Here is a 25,760-nt window from a genome sequence, read left to right on the forward strand (position 1 = left end):
AATAGGTTGGATGAAAACAGACAAGGGGAAAGAGGGGCGAGGAAGAAGGGGGAAAAAAATCCAGCCTTTCTCCGGCTGTGGCCATTTTCTTCAATCATAATTTCATTTGTGGACTCTGAAGCCTGGGAGAAAGAGGGGGGGGTGAGCAGCACACGTTTCTTCAACCCCCACCTCCTGTTTTGCCTGAGCCATAGGCAAAGGTTTCACACACACACACGGACGAAAGAGGAGCACACACAAGGCTAGGCCGCAAGTCATTAGTTCTTGGTGGGCAAGCACTGACAAAAGGCTGTGAGAGAGATCCGCATGAGTGCCTGGAGAGCGACCACAGGAACTATGGAGGGCTGAGCACAAGGACGTTCTCCTGCTTTTTTATTTTGTTTTGGGGAAAGAAGCAGCACGGAGGACATTGTCACAACCGAGCAGCCGTGCTACAACAAACAGGGAAGAGACGGATCACTTGTTTGTGTTGAGGATCTATGCTCGTGTATTTAGGAGGTGAGCGCAGTCTGCTGCAGCTGGCCCACGGCCACATGTGAGTGATGTTGTTGTGAGGACATCAACTTGTTTTTGCTTGATGAGGAATGACTTCATTGTGGGTCACAATGCTGCTGCCGCTGAGGGGATTACAGCAGAATAGGAGAGCAGTGTCTGCGATCTCATGCTGGCTGAATGGGAGGAAGATCTAGGGCAAGAAAAAGGATTTAATCTGAAGGAATGAAAGCCACATAAACGTCCAGGTAAGCTTGACATTATTTTTAGAAAGATTCAGAGGCAATCTTTTGGTAGACAGCTGCTTTATGTGGGGAATAACTGGCGCAAGCAGGGATACAATTTGGTGTATGGGGTGCTTTAAGAGGGGTGGTCAAAGCCTCTCCAGGCATGTGCTAAGGCAGCGACACCGAGGTCCTTTTTCAGCCATTACTGTTGCTACAGAGACAGAGCTGGGAGTGCATGTTTGAGAGTGCAGCAGTGTGCTAGAGGAGATTTTCACCCCATGTTATTTGCTCGTAGATCTTTTCAGCCTTTCTTTGCTCTCTTTTAGTGGAATGTGCTCTGTATGTTTGACTCATTGTTTCCTGTGAAAAGGTTCCCTCGCTGAGACCGGTTGACCAGGCAGCTATCGAGGAGGCTACTTTTTAACCATCTTGGGAATCGGTGTAAACAAAAGGACCAAAACAACAGCTGGAGAAAAGAAGACAAGAATAGGGGGAATTGAAATCCTCAGGCATGCAAAACTAAAAGTTGCCACACTGACTGTTTCCAGGTCATAGTGGAGTGGGAGGAGACTGAACCGCTCTTCTTTTTTCTGCCAAACACCCTCCCTCTCAATGCTGTAGCCTATTTTCTTTCTAATTGACATCTGCTTGTTAAGCCTGAGGACTCTTTATTTTCTGCTAATATAAGTTATAATTACCTTAATTAACGAATGAGAGCACAGGCAAGCAGGAAACACTGATTCATTGAGGTGAGGGGAGTAACACACTGGACTTTTTTATATTTATGTTACCTTGACAGCCAGACATCTTGGCTGCCTGTCCCGTTTTCTTCCTCCGTGGTTCGGTAACCAAGCTATGGCCATGGTGAGTGGGGGCTGGGGAGATCCCAACGGGGGCACTAACGGGCTTGGGGACAAGAGCTACCTGAGGGGGGAGGACGAAGACGGCTCTCCGCAGGCGGGAGGAAGCGACATGGAGGCCGCGGACGATGACAAGTCGTGCGTGGTGGACTGCGTGGTGTGCGGGGACAAGTCCAGCGGGAAACACTACGGCGTTTTTACGTGCGAGGGCTGCAAGAGCTTCTTCAAAAGGAGCGTGCGGAGGAACCTCAACTACACTTGCAGGTGAGCGGGGCGTTGTGGGTAGTTTTTGGTTGGTTGGTTTTTGATAGTGTTTTTATTTTTGATAAATGGGTAAAAGGTACAATGTTAGCTAAGAGACCTAAAGATACACAGTCACAATAAATGCATTGTGTTGTTTCCATAAGCAACGTGGCTGTTGTCTTTCTAATGTAGTTGAGTGTTGTGTAGTTGTAAATGCTAACTCTTTATGTATTTCTGGAATTTTTGGTTCTCATTTACATCTGTTCTGTTTTTGAAACAAAATATTCCTGAATGAATTATGCATAAAGCAAATGTATAGTTACACAAAGGAAAACATTAAATAATACAGGCAACCAAAAATATAGCCTGTTACATTTTTAAAGGTGTCTCTATGGCTCTGAAACAACAGATGTTTTATTTCTGTTTGTTAAGGATTTACGTTTTCGATCAAACATGCCAAACATTGTTTGGTTCCATCATCACAAATGGGTCGGATGTTTGCCCTGTATGATAATACATTATATAGAACTTTGGGTCTGATTCAAATCAAGTCTTATTTACTGAATACTTGAGTAAATTGTGGCAGAACTATTCCATAGCTTGCTGCAGTATAATGATTTTTGAAGCATGCTGTACATCAAAACATAAATATAGAGTTTCTGTATGATCTCCAAATTCAGACTTTCATTATTTTTAGTGAGACAAAATGCAGCCTGTGACACTGTTTGCTATAATTGTTAAGAAAAACATTTTTATGCCTGATTTATCTAATTTCCATCTCCAGTCCATGGAAAGGAAAACAGAAAACAATCAACAGGCAGTAAAAACATTCATTCATATTCAACACCACTACATGGTCTCTACAACACTTACAATAATAACATTTATTTATTAGGACTAATTTAAAGGCAATCGTTCAGCGCATTCATTCAGTGCAACTATAAAAGATCAACAAATAAAAAAATGTAGCTCAATGGAAAAAAGTCTGAAAGGCTTTTTCATGCTGGAAGCAAATTCCAATGCTTGCTTTATGGCCGCAAGTTAAAAATCAGATTGTGCAAAGGCGGTCGGACTAAATGAGATGTTGAGTCCACATACAAATCCAGTGCCATGATTATGGTCTTGGCCAAAGGGCTGCAAATCACATTTTCCCAATTAATCTCAGTCTTTTAGTTTTTCTGTCAGTGAATTAATTTAGGTTTATGTTCTACGAAATGACAATTGTAAAAAAATCTACCCTTTATAATTTCGAGGAGCCCATTATGATGATTTCATACTGCTTGTTTTATGTGACCAAATCCCAAAATCAGAACTATAATTTGAAAGATTCTACACAGAAAATGTGGCATTTATTGTAACAATTTACTGATTATCAAAAAAGTAACAGACAGTGTTTTCTGTTAATGGAGTTATTGAGTTCACCACCAATTGTCTCGGCAATACTTTATAGTTGAGTAAATATGTAAAAAGTGTGTTATACACTACAGATGAGAACAGTTGAGATACTGTATGTGGAAGAAGCAATGCTGAATGAAACAGTCATCATGTTTTCTAAGCATAGTCACATCCCCTGAAGCCTTGTGGTAAATCTGATGCAATATTAATGTTTGAGAGCACTTTAAAAAGGAAGTCTTGGTATCATTGCATAGAAAGTTATATCATCGATTGGCATAACCTTTGCAGCAGTAAAGTAAGGATTGATTGCCATCACAGTTTGATCGTTTTTATCCTCTGCATGAAAACCAGTAAAATCAGAAAACCACTTGTTGGGGTGAGAGCAGATCACACAGTCCGACACCTTTATTAAATCAGACTAAATCATTCATTTATGTTGGTAAGCAATAATCAACAAAATCATGTGTTTATCTCCTCAGGTCAAACCGAGAGTGTCAGATTGACCAGCACCACAGGAACCAGTGCCAGTACTGTCGACTGAAGAAATGTTTCCGTGTTGGCATGCGCAAAGAAGGTATCTACCCTGATCAGTAAATTCGCAATCCATTTCGATCCCTTAATAATTGTTTGAGACACTGTGGGACAGCAAGCTGGCAAATACTGAAAGTGAATTAATATAAAAGATGAAAATAATTGATATTCCCTTTACTGAAGAGCATCAGAGAGTCATTCCATTCCAACAATCAGCTGCTTTAAAAAAATTCAATCATAATTAAATTTGCCTTCAACATTATCCTGTTTCTTCTGCTTCAAGGGCTCCATAGTGCAGGGAAAATGCCACACATGACTGTCTAGGCCCTATCATGGCAAAGGGAGCCATGCGTGTCAGCTCAACGCCATGTGCTAAGTGGCTTAATCTAGTGCCTGTGTAAGAGTGACTGAGAGGGATACAGTGCTAAGACACCTGCTTCCCAGAGCCTTAAGCCTCTGGGTGAAGCTGCACAAACCCTCTGCCATGTTGGCTCAATCAGACAGAATCCAATACAGGGATTTCAACTTAAGTGGCCGAGCCCAGATTGGAGTATTGTTCAACATCCTGCCGATGGACACACAAAAACAAATCATGTGGTTTTGACATGGTATGTTCGATTTTAAGAACAATTGTTTTCCCCCCCTAATACTCACAGATCGTAAAACATGCTAATGAGACTCATTATTGCTCCCTACAGAGAGATTGCCTCTGCTTGACCATCCCCACAGAGGGGTCAGAGGTCAGGGTCAGCTACAGAGCATTCCTCAGGCTGGAGTCTGTTTCTCAAGGACAGCTAATCTGAAAAGATGCAACATGAATACATATCCACAAATTAACTTAACTCTATCCAGTATTCTGCCCTGCTGCTATGTTTTAGCAGTAAATCCGTCTGAAGTGATGTTCTTTCCTCATAGGGTGATTTGGAGTGCAGGATCAAATCTGAGTGTATTAAAATGATGGTATGGTTAAAAGTTAATGAAACAGCGTGTTGTAATTCCCCTCCAGAATGAATATTTCAGAGGTTTTTGAATTTGAATAGGGAATTATCTTTTGTCTCGGAGTCTTTGTTTTATTTCCATAGATAACCTTCATTAAACCTGACAACCACAAGAATATGTCTCCTCACTTTCAAGGTTGAGGAGCCATCTAGGCTTGATTGTGCCTCCTTTAACCTTGAAAAATAGCTTTTTAATCGAGTCAAACCTGTCTTCTGATAATCTGAATTTCACCGCTGGTTGAACTCAGTTTTAAGTTTTCTTTCCCTCTGTTTTCTTCTCCAAATCCCCTCCTATTCCTCCCCTTGCCCTTCATCTTTCGTGTCTTTTCCCATTCCCTTTGCTTCCATCTCTTCTCTGTCTTCTCTCTTTGTTTCCTCCCCTCTCCTCCACTCCTCCCCTTTGTACCCCAACTAAACTACAGCAGTTCAACGCGGTCGGATCCCACCTCAGCCGAGCCTCAGCCCCTCCATCACGCCCTTAGGTGGTGCCAGCGGCCTTGGAGGTGGCGACTTCTACAACAACAACAACAACGGAGGAAGTGGCGGAGGTCAGCCGGTGTCGGAGCTCATTTCCCAGCTGCTGCGAGCAGAGCCGTACCCCAGCAGTAGGTTTGGTCACCAGTACAACCAGCAGGCCGGTCCGGATAATGCCATGGGGATCGATAACATCTGTGAACTGGCTGCCAGGCTACTCTTCAGCACCGTGGAGTGGGCCAGGAGCATCCCTTATTTCCCCGAGCTGCCTGTGTCAGATCAGGTTAGCAGATTTAGATTTTAAAGTGTGTTTGGATATGTTGCAGTTATTCCCTGGTTATCAGATGCTTTACTTTGACATGTTTCCATGAGAAACAGGATAGTGTGTCTACATGGAAACATAAATATACAATGAACATAAAAAATGGATGATGACAGTGTAGGTCAATCTGATTAACACACTCACAAATCCACAGGTGGCTTTGCTGAGGCTGAGCTGGAGCGAGCTGTTCATCCTCAACGCAGCCCAGTCGGCCCTGCCACTACACATGGCCCCCTTGTTGGCCGCGGCCGGCTTCCACTCCTCGCCCATGTCTGCGGAGCGCGTAGTGTCCTTCATGGATCAGGTGAGGGTGTTCCAGGACCAGGTGGACAAGCTGAGCCGGCTGCAGGTGGACTCGGCTGAGTACAGCTGCCTTAAGGCCATTGCGCTGTTTTCACCAGGTGATTGATGCTGCTCTTCTGTTATTACTTACAGCTAAACTTGAATAGTAAAGTGATCTTCATTCCATGACAGCAATAACTATACGTCCACCTAATTTGATATGCTTACGAAAATGATTAGACAATGCATAATACTGTATATACTACACACATAAAGATTGATTGATGTTTTTCCATTGTTAATACATATATGTTTATATATGCTGCTGAGTTGATTTGGATTTTGGTTTGTCAAGCAATGAATACAGGGTGTCTTATGTTACTTATCTTAATTTCCAAAATAGTTACAGCACCTCTCTTTACAACTATGGATAGGAACTAAATGCACAGAGTAAGCATCTTGGAAAACTGTAGTTTAAAAAATTAACAATGTCGCATACAGCCTTAATATCTGTGGGGCTGCAGGTTCAAAAATGTCCCAGTTTGGGATAAATAAAGTACTTCTGACATGTGCAACCTCCATATGGGAATTCACCTACAATGGCACCATCTCCTGGCTTTTTAATGAAAACGCACTATGTGCTGCATAATTCAGTGCCACTGCCATCACTGATCATTATGCAGCACATTGCATTTTAAGACTTGTTTTAGTGGCCTCCTTTTAAAACAAATTGCCTTGTGGGTTTGCCTCATCCAAAAGAATTCAAATATTTTGAAAACTAAAATACCCCATCCTTGTATTTCTTTAAAGCTGTGATATAGGTTTTTAATGTCTTGTTTTTATAGGGTAGACATGCTGAGGCACTACATTTTATGTGTTCACATCAGGGGCATTTTATTATTATCTGCTAGGATTTCTCATCACGACTCTTTATGTAACCTGCCCACACTATTAAATAACGGCCTCCTCCTCCCTCCCCCTCAGACGCCTGTGGTCTAACAGACCCAGTCCACGTGGAGTCTCTGCAGGAGAAGGCTCAGGTAGCTCTGACAGAATACGAAAGGATGCAGTACCCCAGTCAGCCTCAACGCTTCGGACGCCTGCTCCTGCGCCTCCCGGCCCTGCGCGCCGTTCCCGCTAGCCTCATCTCACAGCTCTTTTTCATGCGCCTGGTAGGAAAGACCCCCATCGAGACGCTGATTCGTGACATGCAGCTCTCCGGAAGCTCAATCAGCTGGCCGTATGTCCCGGGACAGTAGCCCGCTTACGGAAGAGGTCTCCGCCTGGGATTAGTGACGACAAAGACCCACAGGAAACCTCCTGACTCATCACTATCCATCTGTGTGGTTATCAAACTGCAGTGCCAGCTGGCCGTCATATGACCTGTACTGTAACCACTCTATTCACTCTCATGAAATGATCCCTCTGTCTCCACACGGCCTTTAGTAAAGAGAGGAGCCAGTGCCAGCCAGGATCTGTCTTGTTGCCAGCCCAGTCGCTCTGGTGCCAGGTCTCAGGGCTGTGAACAGCTTTTCATGCTGGGCTCCGATATGGCCACCACGGCCAGTCATGCCACCCCCCACATGCTACAGTGACTAAAGGCACTCCAGTTTCATGTAGAGGGCAGCAGCACCCCGCGACAAACACATCTAGAGGACAAAACGGTCCCGCCGCTGAATTTCAGCAGAACAATTTTCCCCACACTGGGCTCATTTTCCACAGCTCACCCTTTGTGATACATTGACCTTTTTATCCACACTGATAACATTACAATTACATGATTAGAGTGGATCTAATTGAACTGTGGTGAACTGAATATTGGACAAAGAGCGAGCTCGTTTTTGAAGCAAAGCTCTTTTAGCTCAACACTGAGGAGGGAACGGATCATATGGAACCAGAAAGAAAACAAAACCAAGGAAAAATCACCAAAGTCTATCATTTCATCCTCAGAGATGGTTTCCGATTATAATAATTAGTCCACAAAGCAGAGAGAGAGAGATGAATGGACTCTTGTGACTGCCTGACCATCAAGAGGACAATGCATTCAAACTCATTCACAGGGTTCACTGTTGCTGTCATAAAGCTGCAGTAACAGGGGAGCGGACTTATACCTCACTAGACATCAGAATGCTTCAGTCTGATATTTCCTAAACACAAACCTCTGTAAATGTTGTTCACCAGAAACCGCCTTCTTTTTGACAACTGCCTTGTTTTTCATTCTGAATTTGGGGTGAGCAGCATCACAAACATATTTAACAAAACGAAATGATTTGACCGATTGATCATTTAATTGAATTGAATTGGTTTAATCATAGTGAATTCAGCTGTCAAGCAATGTTTGGATCAAGCTTTCTTTGGTTGTTTTGGAGAAATAGCAGGCTGACATCAACTTGGGTTCTTTTAAAACAAACAACTAAAGGTATATTAATTAGTTATAGTTGGTGGTGAGAGTTTATAACCAACACTACTAATAAAAACACCAGTTTATGTCGATCAATTCTGTTTCTGGGGGTAAAGTTCCCTAACAAAATGTGTTGATATGTATATATATATTGAAGCCAACTTTGTCTTTTTGCATGTTGAAATGTTGTTTTGGATCTCTGCTAAGTGGAGACTTGTTTCATTCTTTTACATTATGTAATTCAAGGTTCATTTAAGTATTGCTTTCACTGTTGACTTCTAAATGTTGTTTTTTTTCTATATGTATTTACATGAAAATACCTCTGTCATCTGCTTAGATGTCAAAAAAAGACGCTTATCTTCATGCCATTACAGCTGATATAATAAGAGTGAGTCTATACTGTTGGGAATGATGTGAGACAATACTGTAATGGATGGAAATGTGTTGGAAAAACTGCACTTGGAGGATATTCAATGCCAAAACTTCATGCTTAAGTTAAAAAAAAAAAGACGGGCCCTGATCTGCTGGTCCACTAGGATTTACCTCATGCTGGTATTTCAAGAGGCGGGTTTACATGAGTAAAATATTTGAAAGGAAATCATAATATCACCTCTAAACACAAGGCATTTCAGCAGTTAGTCTTTTCAAACACGAAGTAGAAGGATGTAACTCTGCTTCTTGATCTACCGCCGGGCCTTTCGAAAGTTATTAAGATCATTTTCTTTTACGCAACAACTCACAATACCATGTCATAGAGAAAAAAGGCTAAATATGCTATTAATGTTTTCTTATCTTTGTGTTACTGAGGTCTTACGTTTTTTAAAATTTTGTGTGTGGAAACGTTATTAAAAGAATCAAAAGATGACGATGTGTCTTTTGTTATGTTTTCTTTGTTATGTTGTAATTACATCTGTATGAAGAATGCCAAATAAACACTGCGACATGAACCTTAAATGTAGAAGTGTATTACTGAAAGTTGCTGATGTGTTTAAAGAATTTACTCAATTTCTGCTATTATTTTCATTCAATACATTATTTTTGTATAAAAACTGACACTCATTGCTTCTCATCCTGCAACATTGTGTAACAATTAAATATTGTTAAACTGCTATTCAAATTGTAAATATTACACAAGGTACAACAAATATAAATGTAAACAGTAGCATGTTGTTACAACCACACAGAGGAAAGTCTACCAGTAGCTCTACCCTGACAGTCATCCACCCAGCTGCCAAAGCCACACAGAAGTTGTAAACATTAGGGTCAAAAACACTTGAGGTTCAGTGACTGTAAGCACAGCCATGTTGAGCTGAACTGTTACATTTCAAACAGCAAAGCAGTAAAACTGGAGAAAAAATGAAGGATACAATCCTTGTTTCTGCAGCCTGGTCACACCGTGTCAGTGTTCATCCTCAGCTGTTTGGACAGAATATTACATCACACTAACACAGACCTTGGTCAAAGATTTTCACCAGACGTTTGATGTGGAAAAGTTTCTGCCGAAGCTCTTTGCACTGCCTCTTCTTTGCTTTATAATCTGAAGTCTAAAAGATAAAGAAATAAAAGCAGGCGGATATAAGACAATGAACATAATCATTAGTAGCAATACCAGTAGAACAGTTTTGGTAAATATCCTTATTAACTTTTGAATAAGGATATTCAAAAGACAAATAAATAAATACAATTATCAATATGGCTCTTTTATGTGTGTAATAAAGTACTAATCTAAAAGGAAATGTAATTTAAATGAAAGTCTGTCACTATCGCCAAATAAGGTAGAATTGTTTCCCCCTGCATTCAGTCTTTATGCCAAGCTAAGCTAACGTGATGCTGTTGCTTTATATAAACCATTAAGAGAGGCATTTGTCTTCTCATCTAACTTTCTGCAGCAAAACAAATAAACAATTTTCCAAAATGCCAAAATATTTAACTAATGACTAATTACTTATCATGATACTACAGGTCTAATTCCACTCACCTTTTTGAGTTCTTTGAGTTTGTTATACTCAACTGCCACATCCTGAAAATGGAAAAACATATTATTTCGCTGAAGTTTGTTGTCTCTATAACATTAAGAATATGAGAGAATTTTGAAGCACTGCTCTGCTTTACTGAGCATGATCTTAGGTGTTAAAAGGATGGCTATGACTGTAAATTCTCCTGGAAGTCTGCCCTGAATGTTTGACCCTGATCCTCACTGCTGTTTGATTGTACCTGGTACTTCATGGAGTCCTCGTCCAGGACGTCCAGTTCTCGGCTCAGCTTGTGCATCTGGTCACTGATACCATCCATTTTGGCACAGAGGCTCTTATAGCGGGCCAGGTCTGAGTCAAACTCTGTCTTGTACTGCCGGCGCTGCTCATCTGAAGTAATCTCTGGGTACATTCTGGATTGGGTTAAAAATAGTAAGTTTTGACATGATGATTAAATAAAACTAATATTAAAACAGTGGCAACGGAAAAGTATGCAGTGTTTTTAACATTATTTAATCAAATAACAACAGAGATGCCAATTTTTATAGTATCACAGCATTTTCCTCTGAAATAATGAATACTATTTCAGGGCAGTGCAAATTCTCTCCATTAGTTGATATTAGAATTAATTGGACAGAAGTAAAGCCAGAGGGAAGTAAAAGGTCTTGTGAAATTAGTTTTAAATACTTTAATTTGGGTAAAGGTGTCTCTAAATCTCTAACTCTGAAAATTAGTTGTCTTGCTTCAAGATGCTAACATTTATGTTGATATTCAAAGACGTATAAATTCAGCCTGTTCTGGCTTAAACAACAACTAATAAATTATAAATATAATATTGTTGTTTGTTATTTAAGAAAAAGCATCTGAATGAGCATGCAGAGAATATAGCTCCCCTACTTTGTTTTCAATATTTATAATTCAAATTTTCAAATGGCTTCTGTTTGTGTTTGATGCTTTATTTATGCATAATTTAATGATACGTTGAGCCATGTGTGCGTAGCATCTGCTGTACAAATAAACACATTCTGCCTAAATATCAAATACCCAAGGTCAGCATTATTATCTGGCAGCAGAGTAGTGGCCCACCTGTGGAGGTAATCTGTGTGGTGCCGGTCTAGCTCATTGCCCGTGTCTCCGGTGGTGTAACCAGTTTCATATGTGGACTCCACCATCTCCCGGGCAGCAGGTCTGGGCCCCCGTTCGTTCTTCTGCTTTTCCTCCACGTGATAAGGAGGAGGTTTCCTGAGGCTGTCCGTCTCCTCTGAGGAGCTGCTAGAGCAAACTGTGACCTTGCTGTTCTGGTACACAGGCTCCACACCCCGACGATTACTGTTGTCAGCAGAGAAACTATAGGAAAGCAAGACAGAAGTTTATCAGAAGATTGACTGTGTATTTATTCTTAATGTCACATTCACTATGAAATAATGTTAGATTTACTAAGTATACTTGGGTCTGGACATCCTGTATCTATGACCAAAAACTGTGTATATGGAACGTATATGATAGCTTTTCACAATAGAAGTGTGGTGTAAAAACCAGATGTTTCTCACTTGTTTTAGACCAAAGGACTGGCCAGATTCATTAAGAAATCAAACACTGTTGTTATTGTTTTTTAATAACTGTGCATTTTAAGCTTCAGGGTTGAAATATTTGTATGTGTCCTGTGTTTTGAGCACAGATCGCCCTTTGGTGTCCAGGTATCCCTCACCTGTTGCAGTTATAATTTCCCTCACTGTGGATGCTGACTGTCCCGTTGCCATAGGAGACCACGCTGTTCCCCGCCCTCAGGTCAGGTGCTGCTCTCTCTGACAAAACAACAGTTGGTGCCTGCTGGGTGCTGCGTACCTCTCCAACATGGTTCACCTAAGATGACATTAGGAAACCAAATTCAGTAAACCTTAAATGAATGTCTGGTTTTATTCCACTACAGTGCAGATTGTTAGTCTTTGTAAGACAGATAAATACACTTATTTAGTATTTTGACACAAAATGCCAAATTTAGAATCAGGAAACAAATGAGAAAGTCCACAGGCGGACGTAGATAGAACCTTTTCTGCTCTAAATATTTGACATAGACAGAAAACACTCTTCAAGAGAGGCTGTATCGCTGCGAGACATAAGCATGTCGCCAGATAAATACAAGGACACACACGCATTAAAGCACACATAGTGTCACTCTGAGGTTGAGACAGGAATTAAACCAGTGGAAGAAACATTTCTGCTTTCCGTCTATCTGAATCATCAGGTAAAAACACAACAATGGTAAAACCCTTTAGAGTCACAGTAGTAGGATGGCATTACCAAAAAAAATGGTCCTAAGAAAACATTCTCAAATGATACAGAGAATACCAAACACAACACATGCATTATTCCTCTTGTAATCTACTGTTGTACTGTATGATGCATCATTAATGACTTCTAGTCTTTGACCTAGATCAGCTCCAGTGAGCTGATGCGAATGTCTGGAAAAAGCAGCCTGTGAAACAGATCTCATGAATGTCAAAGGATGATCATATGTGGAAAGAAAGTCCCAGAAAGCTGCAGGGAATGTGTTGTCATGCAAAAGAAAGTCCAAAGAACTGCAACAAGGAAATGAGGAAGAGTTCTGTGTCTCCAAATTATAAAAAATATTCATGATCATTTCCATCACAGATGAGTCGGATGTTCGCATTGTGGAATAACCATTTATAGTAATTTACTTGTGTCTAATCTTACTATATTGTGAAAAATGCCTATCATAATTACATTTTTGTTGGTCAACCAATTATGGATTGATGAATTGTTTCCGCTCCAGACCACAAATTGAGATTTTAAAAGTATTTTAAATATTCAAAAGGTTTCAGATTTACATAAAAAAGCAACAATTCCTAGTGACTAGTGTTTGCACTATGGTTTTTTTACATAATCAAAGATTAATCATTTATCAACTGTAACAAAGTAATTTGTCACTTTGTGTTGAGGAGTTTGTTTTCTCTGCTATACCAAAAAGTCTGATTGATTGAGTTCATGACCACTTTTTTAATTGATAATTTCAGTATCTTTATGTTTTCTTTTTAGTACAAATACCAACTTAAGACAGCTAAGCTACACTCATTTAATCATGTTATATTTAATTAATCATGAAAGTTTGAGTCTTTTATTCAACTTAAGTGGGGGGTTAGTAGGCTAACTTTTTTTAATGAAGTTACCCTACTAACTTTTCACTAAATTGCCAATCTTTTCCAGCTATGCTCGTAAAAAATGTAGCACAAAGCACATGGAAATGACTTCTTAGCCAGGAGTCTAATGTGCAGCAGTCCCTTCTCATACTGAATCATTTAGCGCCACCACACACTGTAGGGATTCACACAGCAACACTGAGGCAACACAACCCGTTTTATACATTATACATGTCAAATACATTATGCCTCCCTGCAAGGCAAGCATCTTCAGTGCAATAGAAGAGTGCATCTTCATGAAGTGACTCACTACATCCTTTGCAGTGATAGGTAGTATGTAGGCCAGGGCCTCGCTGCTAAACTGATTGAGTGTTTTTCTTCTCTTCCATAATGAGTCATGTAGGACATGATACCATCATAGAACACTGCGACTGTAGTAGATTAATCACTGCTAAAAACCACATGAGGCTACCACTGTGAATTACAAACAGCACCGCGTTGACAGGGCTCCACAGCAGCATGAAAACCTGCTAAATGCACTAATGCACTGGGACAGCGGCTCTCAGCCAGCAGGGGGGATATGAGCGGTAGTCGGTTATTTCTGCTTTACACATCGAGAGAAATGACAGCATCACAACAGTTTCACTGTCTGTGAGAGCATAGTTCAAAGAAACTTTGCAAACTGGCATTTTTTATAGAGGAAGTCAAATATATGGGTCAATTTACATATTTGTCCAATGACTAGTGATGTCAGTGAAACAGTGGAAAGAGTCATTCACTCCATGCTCTGACTCAATGTGTGCGTCTACTCTGTACTGTTAAAGCTTGTGTTGCCTTATTTTACATAATGATTTGTGAGTCATGCATGATTGCAATGATTTTATGCAACATAATCCCATTAATTTTGGTTCAACATGATAAAGACATAAGCTGTGGTTTAAAAACTGTATATAGCGCATAGAAAAAAGCTTAACATCGTCACCACAGGCAAAAATAAAAGTAAACTGCCAAATCGCTGCTGGTCTTTTGGGTCCTTTGGTTGGTTCGAATGTTGAATACACTAAAACATAAATGTGATTTATTTGAAAATGTTGTGTGTACTGAATAATAATTATCAATGATTAAGGAAGGGTAAGGAGAATAATTCATTTCCCCAATGGTTGATTATATAGAGAAAAGTGTCTGCATGGTATTGTGTTAAAGAAAATAAAGAGTTAAACGTTTGTATTTTAAAGCAAATATTTGCCAGCTTGAATATATTTTAGCTGCTTTGATCATCAGTCAATTTTTCATAGTATTTCATAGACTGACTGAAAACCACAGTGAGTCATTTACAATGTTCTCTGACTTGTTCAAAAGTCAATCCATAATAAGAGGTGTGATCATGACTGTGTGTGATAAAACTAGCTCAAACAACCTGAAACTTAAAACCTGGTTTTAGCCATGAACATTCTTCTGAATGGTTTGCTTTTACAATCGTATAATGTTGCTTATTGTTCATGTTTATATGGTTCCTGTGCGGCTGTTATCAGTGGGCTGGTTAATGATCAGTCAGAGTGAAACCTGGGAGTGCCGCAGATAAAGGGCAGCGTTCTCTGAGTCAACAGCAGCAGGTTAATGTGAGTTTGTGAAACTGAATGGCAACAAAAACTCAGAGACTTGACGATGTATATATATTGGCCCGGAGGTTTATACTCGCTGGAAACTTGAGAAAAGCAAACATGAGATTCTAAGCTTATTTGCTGTTATTTGGCTGGGGAAAAAACATTGAAATCAATCTAAACCACAAGTCTTTTGTAGATCATTTCATTCTAACCAGCTCATTTACACAACCAAAATCCTCATCCATCCTCTGTAAAAGTATCATTGAGAAATACATCATAAAGCATCTCACCCAGTCCTGCACATCCTGGCCCTCTGAAGACCTGATCCGCGGCGCGTCCCAGTAGATGTTAGCTTTGCCGTGGCGCCAAATCTTGCTGCGGGTCTTGTAGGCGTAGTAAGCAGACAGGGACAGGGCCAACACCACAATCAGACCCAACACAAACGCCACCGCCTGAGGAACGAGAGTAAATCATAGAGCAGGATAAAATACAATAGAAGTCAGTAGAATAATAAATAATAAGCTAACCAACCTCCTCGGGGTCCATGAAGCAGTAGTGGTACAGGTATTGGTTGTACATGGGAAAACCGCCAGGAAAACCGGCCCCGATGCTGCCGCTGATGCTGGGACTGCCCTGGATGGACTGGCACATCATCAGCATGGGATTGTAGAGCATGCTCTGTGAGCTCTGAGACATCGGGTTCACCCCGATCACAAAGATGATGTCGATGATACCCTAAAAGACAAAAGAGAGTTCATTCATAGTAATCATTTAAATATATCCTATATTATTTTTGAATGACTGCGCCAATGAAACATGAAAAACACCTGAAACATATGATGTATTTCTTTTAATCTAGTACTGTAATGTAATCCCCCTCAGCTCCAGAGAGATTCTTGGCACCTTTAAGCTTATTGTTTTTGATTTTCTGGCATGCAAATTCAATTGTTTTAGTACAATCCCACCGTTTTTTAAAAATTTGTTTCCGATAGCAAGTCTGCCGAAAATAAACGCAGTGTACACTTTTGCTCAGTATTTACCAGTTCATAGACATTGTTAACAACTTCCTGATGAACAAATTGGAGTATTTGGCAGCTAAAGATAACAGATATTTAACTCAGGAGCTGGTGGAGACCAAAACAGAACTAAAAGGTGAGGAAATATTAAAGTACAGAAACACAACTCCAAATGCTTCTTTGTATCTGCTGGATGTGTAAAAGACAACAGTGGCTGTTCCCTAACGGCTAATAATACTTTAATTAACAAATTGAATATTTGGTGACTCACTTGAAGCACAGCTAAGATGATATCACAAATGAACATAGTGAGGTAGAACCTGCACCCCCTCATGATCCGTGACCGTGAGAAACTGGCCACCAGGAAGCCCAGTGAGACCAGGAAATTAATGGCTGCCATGGAAATCATTGCTGCCTTGGCAGACTGTGGCGTCATGTAGGAGCTCCCGTAGCCGTAGCTGCCTCCATAATATCCAGACTCCATCCCTGCACCACCCACTGCAGCCCCCACACCGTAGCCCCCATACCCAAATCCATTCATGTCCCACACTAAAGTGGAAGCCACGCAGGCGAAGATGAGGAAACACATGAGGACTGTTGCTCCTTGGAAGGTTTTGACGAAGCCAGGAGGGGAAAACCAGCGGTAGAAGTGTTGAGGCTTCTCCTCCATGTAGTGTGAGTCCGGTGGGACATTGTTGGTGTATGGGATGTACTGGCTCTGTGGGGAGTGGACGCTCCGAGGGGGGTAGAAGCTGTGGGAGTTAGTGCTGTAAGGCGGGCTGTACACAGGAGGGCTATCGTAGTACTGGGGCTCATACATGTTTTTGAGGATATTACTGCAATTTCACCTGGAAGAGAGGAAAAATATGAACTAATTAATTCATGAGGACAATTTCCTTGTAATCACATTACTTGGTCAAATGTGTTTCAGCACAATACAATGATGCATTTAAAAGAAGCTTAAAAGGTGCCTTGATTAGTAAATTGACTCTAAAAGGGACAGTTCATCCCAAAATCAAAGCTATGTATCAATCTAGACTGTTCTGGTGTGATTTGCCAAAGTGTTGTAGTTATCAGCTGTAGAGATGTCTGCCTTCTCTGGAATATATAAAATGGATAGGCAGTCGGCTTGTGGTCTTCAAAGCGGCAAACTTTTTTTTGAAAGTCTACAGATGAATTTATCTACTTAACATAATGCTTGTTGTAAAGATTTCCATGTAGGATCTACTTTAAACGTTTCAGTACAAAAATAATAGTTTGATCATTAAATAGACAGAAAGCAGGCATCTCTACGGCCATTTTGTTTATCTCTCTAACACAGACACGGATAAATCCCTTAAAAAAGAAATGTAATTGCATAAAATTAAATACTCCCAATGCCTGTTCCTCAGTCCTTTCAGCACTTTTTGTTGTGAGCAAGTTTTTAAGCATTTCTTTAGGCCCAGCATGCACCTATCTGCCCTTCAATCACCTCAGCCCATCCCTGAACCCCCTCTCGGATAACGCTGACAAACGCTTCATCACTCCAGAGGAACTCAACCCAACAGGCTTCAATAATTCAGACTGACAGCAGATAAGATGCGGGCAGCTGCAGCCACTGCATGTCACCTGAGTGCACCTGCTCACTGAGAGACAAGCGAATTACAAAACAGGACCAGCCATGTGTGGTACATGTTTTTTGTTTCTTTTGTTGTTTTTAAATCATTGTATGATTAATATTACCATACTGCAATTTGCTAAAAAATACTTCTCAGTTCTAACTTTCTTTCTTTAATGTGTCTCTCTCTGCTCTTAGTTCGTGACGATATGGACTATATAAATACATTAAAACAACTGAGGTTTGTAGTATTTAGTTTATGTCCACTTTCTGTGTAAGATCTAGCTTAATTTCCCAACGGCTTTAAACGTCCATTATCAACGCCTAGAAAAGTTCCTATATTAAGCAGGTCAAAAAAATATTCAGTTTAAAAGGAAATAGACTTCGTAAAAACTTTAACAGCGAAATAATCAGTCACAAAGAGTAAAACCTCTTACCCGGGCACTAAACGTTCTTCAACGTTGCACTTGTCTTGCTCATATGATCTGGCTTCATTCATGTGAGTCTCCTCTCCCACAGCACACTGTCCTCTTTATGCTTCACCGACGATCATAAAACGAGTCATTTCCCATGAAGGATACTTTTACTTCAAATATCCCGTAAATGAAACCTGCGGAGCGGCTGTGTCTCAACAGGAGGACAGATCACCCACTGCTGACCCGCCGGATCCACGTGTCCTCTCACAGATCCCTATAGGCTGCAGCCACCTGCAATTAAACATTGAAGACTGCATGTTAAGTAGCAGAGTCCAGTTCAAGTTATATAAGTATTTGAACACTGACATTACTGTAAATAATAATCACTGTAATAATAATAATAATAATAATAATTAATGTATTATTATTTTTAAAGCTGCATGTTTTTCTGTAGGTGGCCATACACTTGACCATGGTACCTACATTAAAGGCAGCTAATTGATTTGTGGATCAACAAATTACTGCATTAATATTTGATGAAAATGGTTCATCATTTATAATTTTTCATTCATTCATTCATTGATTTTTCTTAGTAAACATATATTACAAATATATCAAAAAATATGTATCTTTGGGTCTGACAGAGAATTTTGACACTTTAGTGATTTGTAGGTGATAGAGAAAAATGATTTGCATAATGAAAATGATTGTTACAGTCAACAGTCTTAAAGACAGTTTTATTCAAGTTTTGTGGAGATACACTGTCCAACATGTTGCTAGGTTATAACCATTTAATCGTTGCCTACAATGATGCTGTTTGTTTTCTGAGAGATCAAACATTTTACCTGTGTCCAAACCACTTAACAGCAGCTGCCTGCAGCAGACATATGACTTTAATGCTGCTGTTCTCAAACATCCGAATATCACTGTCCACACAAAAGAGCAGAGAAGACGAGAAAACATTTTGATAATGTTTTCTTGATCGACACTGCATTGACTCTCACTCTGTATATATACGCAGAAAGAAATCAGTGCACAGCTTTAATTATAATGCGGAAATATGATTTTCCAGCAGAAAGGCCACAGAAATTGTTGTAAAGTGTGTTTACTGAGCGCTCCACCTAATTTAGAACCTTTATTTATTTTGCCTACCTTTAAATATATAGAAATTATAAAGCTGAAGGACAATAAAAATCATGGATTATCTAACACACCTAAGGAAGTAGGCGCAAAACAACGAAGCCAACATAGGTCGTAAGTTGTGGTAAACCAACTGTCAACACAGGGCAAAAGTGAAGCTGTGCACAAAATATAAAATGATTGTGCAAAACAACATACATGTTAGTTACAAAAATCCAACCTTTATGATACTAACTTTACAAGATATTAAAAAAAAAAGAAAAAGTGCAATCATTGGTTTAAACACTGAATTGACATGTTCACAAAACCAAAATAAGACAATACAACATGACATTTACAAACACAATACAAAGGAGTGTACCATTCAGGCCTATAATGTTTTAGCAGTGGTGTAAAAAAAAACAGGTTTCGTATATATATATTCAATGCAATTACAAAACATGAAAAAGAGACAAAGAATTACTGACTAAAAGGTTATTTGTTTGTCTGCTCATTGGGTGCTGAAGACATTTCTCTCTGTTCTTAATTTCGATTCATTTTCCATGGCCTCTTCGTCAAAAATGCGGATTCTGTTTTTAATGTAACTCAATTTAGCTTTTAAATAGTCACAGCGTTCCTTTTTCTCTAGGAAGCCAGGGTCCTGTGAAACACAAATAAAAATAGTTAGTATTTTAATGGCTGCAACCTAAGTTTTTTCTTTAATAACTTTAGTCTCGCCTGAATTATTCTGTAATAGCTGCGGTAAATATTGCATCATGAAACAAAAAAGTTTTCAGTTTCAGGTACAAGCAATATTATTTGCATCAGTTGACAGCTTTAATGAAGAAAAAGAAATAATACCTGGGTGTTTATACTTAGGTAATCATTTTAACAAATATTGGAGTTAAATGTTAGAATTGCCAAATTATTTTTCATTTGTTTTCGAGTGAACAGATTGCAGAGAATGAGAGGACAATCAATCTTTAACTTACACCCTTTTTCTGCTGATACTTCTTCAGAATAGTTTGAATCCTCTGCTGATCCTTTAAAAATAAATAGAAAAAATATGGTTTGCATCACACCATGTAGAAATATATATATATTTAACATGTCTGTACAAAAAGGAGGCCTTATTATGACACTTTTACTCAAATTAGTTAAAGGAATGGTTTATATGATTTATGGAATTGGTTTAGTAAAGGTCGCTCACCTCTTGGCTTTTTCCCTCTCTGAGGAGTCGTGCCATGGTGGCGTCCAGCTCTCTGAACTTGTGCAGGGTGGTGCTGATGTCTCTGTGAAGGTCCTTGTACTCCTGATACTGGTCATTGAAAACCGCTTTGTACTTTTCCCTTTCTTCCACACAGCTTATCTCTGGATACTTTCTATAGGAAAGAAGAAAGCATTCAATTACATTAACAATAGGAAGTATAAATGACTAATAGATACAGAGTTATTTATATAACTCCATAACATGCATAGCTGAAATGTCAACTCACATGATGTAGTCTGCGATGATGTGGACTTTAGAGGTGTATTCAGATGCTGCGTTTCTGTTCACACTGACTGGGTTCTTATAGAGTGCATTTTGGTTGGTATAACCTGTACTCAGAGACTTATCCGTTTCATCCTTGAATGAAATGTGTTTGTTTTTTTGAAGGGTTAATGGGATGGACTGGCGAAACTCCTCCTTGGGCTAAATGTAAGAAAAACAAACAGATCATCATAAAAAATAAAGGATGTAATAAGTCATAAACCAATATGTGCAGGCCTGTGTCATCATTACAACAAGCTCTGCAAGAGTCAAAAAATGTGCACAAATCAAAAGAAGGCTACAGCCAGAGTGAAACATGCCCCCCCCCCCATTCTTTTACTTCTTTAGCTAAGCCTCTAATGTTGCAGTCCCTCAGCTTGGAGATGTTATTATAATCTACACCCTTTTCTACTTACATAACATGGACTTGACGTAGTAATGTTGACCATCTTCAGTTATTTTATCAGAGTAGTGTATACAGTATGTGTATATTTCATGCTGTTATATAACAATCTTCTCAATATAGATACTAAAAATACAGGCAACTGCAACTTTGTTTCTCATAATTCAATATCTATACAATACCGCCATGGATCTTTCTTAATTGTGTTTGCTTGTCATTTTATATTCATCGATAAACACATCCGAAAATTGAACAGGAGAGAACAAGTAGAACAGGAATGTCTAGTTCACTGTTAAATGATCTATATCTGGCACATTTACACAAAGAGACCTGCATGTTCAATAAATTGAGGAAAAACACAGTTTAAAGCTTTCAGACAAATCCTGGCTGACTGCCATCAGAAAAACCTAATAAATCAATAACCACAAATTGGCATGGTTCACTGTAGATTATCTTGAATGACTTTACATTTTATTGGATTTGATTTGCTGCTGTGGTTTTAGGGCTGTTTTGGGCTTATTTGCCAAAAGTAAATAGTATCCCTTACTGTTGTCAACAATAAACAGCGTATTTCTCATGTTTTATATTAAATAAAATTAAGAAATGAAAAAAAATAAAGTCTTGCCAGACTTAAGAGGCAATGATGTTTTCTTGAATCTAAAGTCTCATTAGAGTTGATGACCTGTACCTTGTTGTTAAAGTACTCCCTCTCCCTACGAGCGGCCTCATGTCTCCACATCTTCAGACACACCAGGAAGCTTGCCAGATACAAGGCCATGTTGATGAAGATGAAAGCTGTTCCCGCCATCTGGCCCCCATCCACCCGACACAGATTGGCGATGATGGGGTTAACGCCTATTGTCATGTAGCACAGCCCCCCGCGGTTCAAGTCATTCAGGTAGACAATCCCCGTCGCCATGTAGAGCAGGAACAGCGCCACGTTAATTAGGCCCTCCGTTAGAGGCCACCAGGGGGCGTCAAGGAGGATGGTGCGATAATACATCGTCATTCCCATCACTAAGAGAATGAAGGTTATAATCCAGGAGATTCCAGCTACTGCCAGTATAAAGGGCGTCATGGGGCCTCTGTAGCTGTACCCAGACATGCCTAAACCATTGTTATAAGCACCGTTATAGAGTCCGTAGCTATTGGACCACTCACTGTCTTTCTGGATGTACGCGATTACGCAGGCCAAGACCATGCCTCCAAAAAGGATCTGAAGTCCAGCAAGAAGTCTGAGCAACCCTGGCCAGGATTTTAAATAAGAATACTTCTGGTTGTAGACCTCCAGCTTCTCAGCGTAGTACTCTGCTGGGTGGATACTGGTGAGGAGGGATTCCTCTGGTGGGTCCTGATCGAACAGATCATCAGAAGGGCTCTCCCTTAACAAAGGCTTCTGGGAGTTACAGCTGGAGGTGGGAAGTGAATCACCCCACTTCCTTCGCTCCAGCAGGGGACTCACAGGGGGGCTCACTCTGGTGCCATTAGGAAGGATCTGGATCCTGTTGCTGCTAGCTTCAGAGTCATTAAAATTGTCTCTTTCCTTTGTCCATTTATGCATGATGCCCCCCCATGCCTGAGGGATGAGGGATCTCAGCCTTTCCTTCATGCTCCCTTTTGCTTCCTCCTTCTCTGCATACGGTGCAGTGCTGGATGTGCAGCCTGTGGAGTTATTGTCGCCATCATCTGTGATATTATCTGGTGTGGGTGTGTGAGTCACCCACACAGGCACCGGTGGATCACTAATGGAGTTCCTCTTGCTTGAGGATGAGCCGAACACACTGTCAGGCTCCTGTGTCTTGAATTTCCTGCTCCAGTTCTTCATGCTGCAGGCTGACTGTGTTGATTCATTGAGAAAGAAGTAATCACGAAGCCCTTATCAAGCATGGAGAGGGAGAAACTGTGGGGGGTAAAAAGAGGAATTAATAGTTGTGTATGATAGTCATGAAAGCATACGTATATAATTATACGCTGTAAGATGTATAATTAACACATCTGAGCCTCAGTAGCTCTCATGTTGTGATTTTAACTATACTTTGTCTATCATTGGAAACAAAGCAAAATGACTGGGAATGTGCAAGAGCCGGATGTAAGAACTATACATTTTATATCAATTTTCAGACATGATTGTTGAATTATTTTTTTTTACAACACACAACAAAGGCCTTCCTTACAATTATTTTTTTATCTTTCAAAGGACCTGACCTACCTGTGATTAATTTGAAGTTAATAAGGCAAACTTGTCAGCAAACAGTTGCCTACAGTATACTATTCGCACATTAAGCAGATACGGAGCAACATTAGCATTTATTTAGAGTCTTGTTCAGTACGCCTTGATAATATAATCCCAGTATTCACCCTATTTTTATCACTTTATTTATTTGTGCTTTATACTCCTAACTGTGTCTGGCTTTTGTTTCTGAGCAGGTAGAATCCATTATTCTTTTTTTCTTCTTTTTTTTTTTTTTTACTATTTCTTCACTAAAAACAGCAGCCTGTTGCATTTGGATACAAAGCTGATGACAGCGGTGAGAAAGAGTAAAGCTTCGGTCTTTCCACATAAAATCTGCTTTTAAGTTTATTACTTTGTTTATTTGCTTTCCATTGTCACTGTATGATAATGCAGTGTAAGTAAGACAAAATCACATAATTAACTCTGAATGTCATGGATTACACAACTGAAGCAAGTTTCAAGAGTCTGATGTTGGAGTCAAATTACAAAGAAAATAGCAAAAATGAAATGAAGATTTCTGAAATGCACCTGATGCAACATGGCTAACTTTTATTTTATGTGTAAGGCACGCGGACCAAAACATTTCAAAAACTCTGGCATAGTCCTCTAAACACATAAATCAAATAATTTTGGTCGGTATGAAAGTATGCTTGGCTCTGCTCCAGTAGAACAACTCAGAGAGGGACTGCAACTTTACTAGAGTACAGCAGGCTCAACTAATAACACAGGAGTTTAAGCAGAGCTGTGACTCACAGCATGCTGCTGCATGAGCTCTTAATACACAGCCTCAGTCATGAAACTATCACAAAGTGGGAACACATTAATAACAGAGCATTTTTGCATTCAAGAAAATAAGAAAGGCTGAATAGCAGATAGTTCTCTTACCGGTTTGACTTCAGCTTGTTTCTCTGATCATGCAAGTGGACTTTGAGCTTCTGTTTGTAAAGAAACAGGAACTGATACCTCATGTAAAATGGCCGGTGTGTCCAGTAGGCCCACTCAGATCACCCTCTTCAGTCTCAGGTGACTCACTCCTGGTGTTGGACGCGCAGTAACACACACACACTGGCCGATTGGTCAATGTGTGTGTGTGGTGAACTGAGGGGGAGTAAAAGCTTAAAAATTAACCCTGATCCGCCTGTGTGCTGGTGCTCACTGGCACCACTGGGTTAATCTTTGGGAGTGAGAAACCAAGCGAGAGAGTTTGTTGACATTAATAAAACTGAGGAGAGGAGGAGGTGAGTTAACCTAACATTATGCATGAAACTCCCAACAGGTCCTTCAAAAGGGTCTGGACAGCCATTTTGGCTGCTTCTAAATAAATAAATAAACACTTTATTGGTAAGTCAAAGTTAGAGAAGTTCATAGTCCACGCTTTAATACTGCTAAACCCTAAAGTATTATCACTTAAATGATCAAAACTGTGGCTTTTCCACAAGATTACACTTATTTTTAGAGACAGGCGTGTTTGATGTCAACTCTGTGATATCAATTACATCTCATATCTAAGATCAGTGAAATACTGCTTTATCATTCTTGCATTTAATGAATACTTCATTCTCATCTCAACTGTGTCCTATTGTGTTGTTGCAACAGAGGGAACTGGAGGGTTTGGCACTAGAGGGCAGCAGGATCCTGTGCTTCTCCCTCAGATGCTTTGTAGCTATACCTCACTCTCCCTCACTGAGTTTTTCCTCTTTCTCTCTTTCCCTTTCCTCTGCTGCAGTTAATGTTTCCTAGCTCCCTGTAAACATCACAATCCACACTATATCTTGTGACCTTGTTTCTGTAGTCTCTTGTGAAGATGAGATTAAAAGTGGGTTAATTTAATAAATTCCATCCTGATATTGAACTATTTTAATGGTTGCAAGTGGCAAAGTGCAGGTTGTTATTCTAAAATATCCAGTATTCAGTATTAGGAGAATGTCGCCTTTAGCAATGACTAGATTTCTTGTGACTCCTGCTGTATAATGTGACGTCACACTCGGTAGCAGTTCTTCCCCAGCAGCGTGGATTTCCATGTAGAAAAAGCTTAAGGCAAGGACATCTGTAATGACCCCCCCCCCCTCCATCCTATCCACACACACACACACACACACACACACACACACACACACACACACACACACACACACACACACACACACACACACACACACACACACACACACACACACACACACACACACACACACACACACACACACACACACACACACACACACACACACACACACACACACACACACACACACACACAGCAGTACTCATAGCCAGTAGTACAGTATACACAGATTGCAACCCACTTCTCCAGTGAGTATCCAGTCCCACCAGTGGCTTTGGCCCAGAGCTACCTCATCTGTTGTTGCCGCACACATACTCGACTGCCGGCAGGTGTCTGTTCAGCTGCAAATAATATTTGGAACAATGCCGTAATGTATATAAAGAACAAACTTAACATGTAAAATAGCTAAGCAAAAAAAGG

General features: G+C 40.0%; 2 protein-coding genes across 4 annotated transcripts; one reads left to right on the top strand and one right to left on the bottom strand.

Moving 5' to 3' along the window:
• Positions 1–9,172, top strand: nr2f6a (nuclear receptor subfamily 2, group F, member 6a). Of its 3 annotated transcripts, none has more exons than XM_063885555.1 (6): positions 1–740; positions 1,090–1,843; positions 3,697–3,791; positions 5,169–5,503; positions 5,697–5,943; positions 6,809–9,172. In XM_063885555.1, the coding sequence occupies exons 2-6, from the start codon at positions 1,575–1,577 to the stop codon at positions 7,081–7,083; spliced, it is 1,221 nt and encodes a 406-aa protein (XP_063741625.1). In that variant the 5' UTR covers positions 1–740; positions 1,090–1,574; the 3' UTR covers positions 7,084–9,172. The 3 variants fall into 3 exon arrangements, with proteins under 3 accessions (XP_063741625.1, XP_063741627.1, XP_063741626.1); XM_063885557.1 differs by having other exon boundaries at positions 5,172–5,503; XM_063885556.1 differs by having other exon boundaries at positions 1–498.
• On the bottom strand, positions 9,171–24,385 carry LOC134865821 (uncharacterized). The gene is made up of 14 exons (XM_063885558.1): positions 24,161–24,385; positions 21,731–22,942; positions 20,605–20,801; positions 20,319–20,490; positions 20,101–20,151; positions 19,638–19,769; positions 16,248–16,781; positions 15,492–15,695; positions 15,251–15,412; positions 11,907–12,061; positions 11,285–11,545; positions 10,440–10,611; positions 10,204–10,245; positions 9,171–9,769 (listed from the first exon to the last, which is right to left on the bottom strand). Exons 2-14 carry the CDS (start codon positions 22,865–22,867, stop codon positions 9,668–9,670), a joined length of 3,321 nt encoding a protein of 1,106 aa, XP_063741628.1. The 5' UTR covers positions 22,868–22,942; positions 24,161–24,385; the 3' UTR covers positions 9,171–9,667.
• Between the last annotated feature and the right edge of the window lie 1,375 nt (positions 24,386–25,760).

This window comes from Eleginops maclovinus, chromosome 6, assembly GCF_036324505.1.
Source record: "Eleginops maclovinus isolate JMC-PN-2008 ecotype Puerto Natales chromosome 6, JC_Emac_rtc_rv5, whole genome shotgun sequence".
Classification (NCBI taxonomy): domain Eukaryota; kingdom Metazoa; phylum Chordata; class Actinopteri; order Perciformes; family Eleginopidae; genus Eleginops; species Eleginops maclovinus.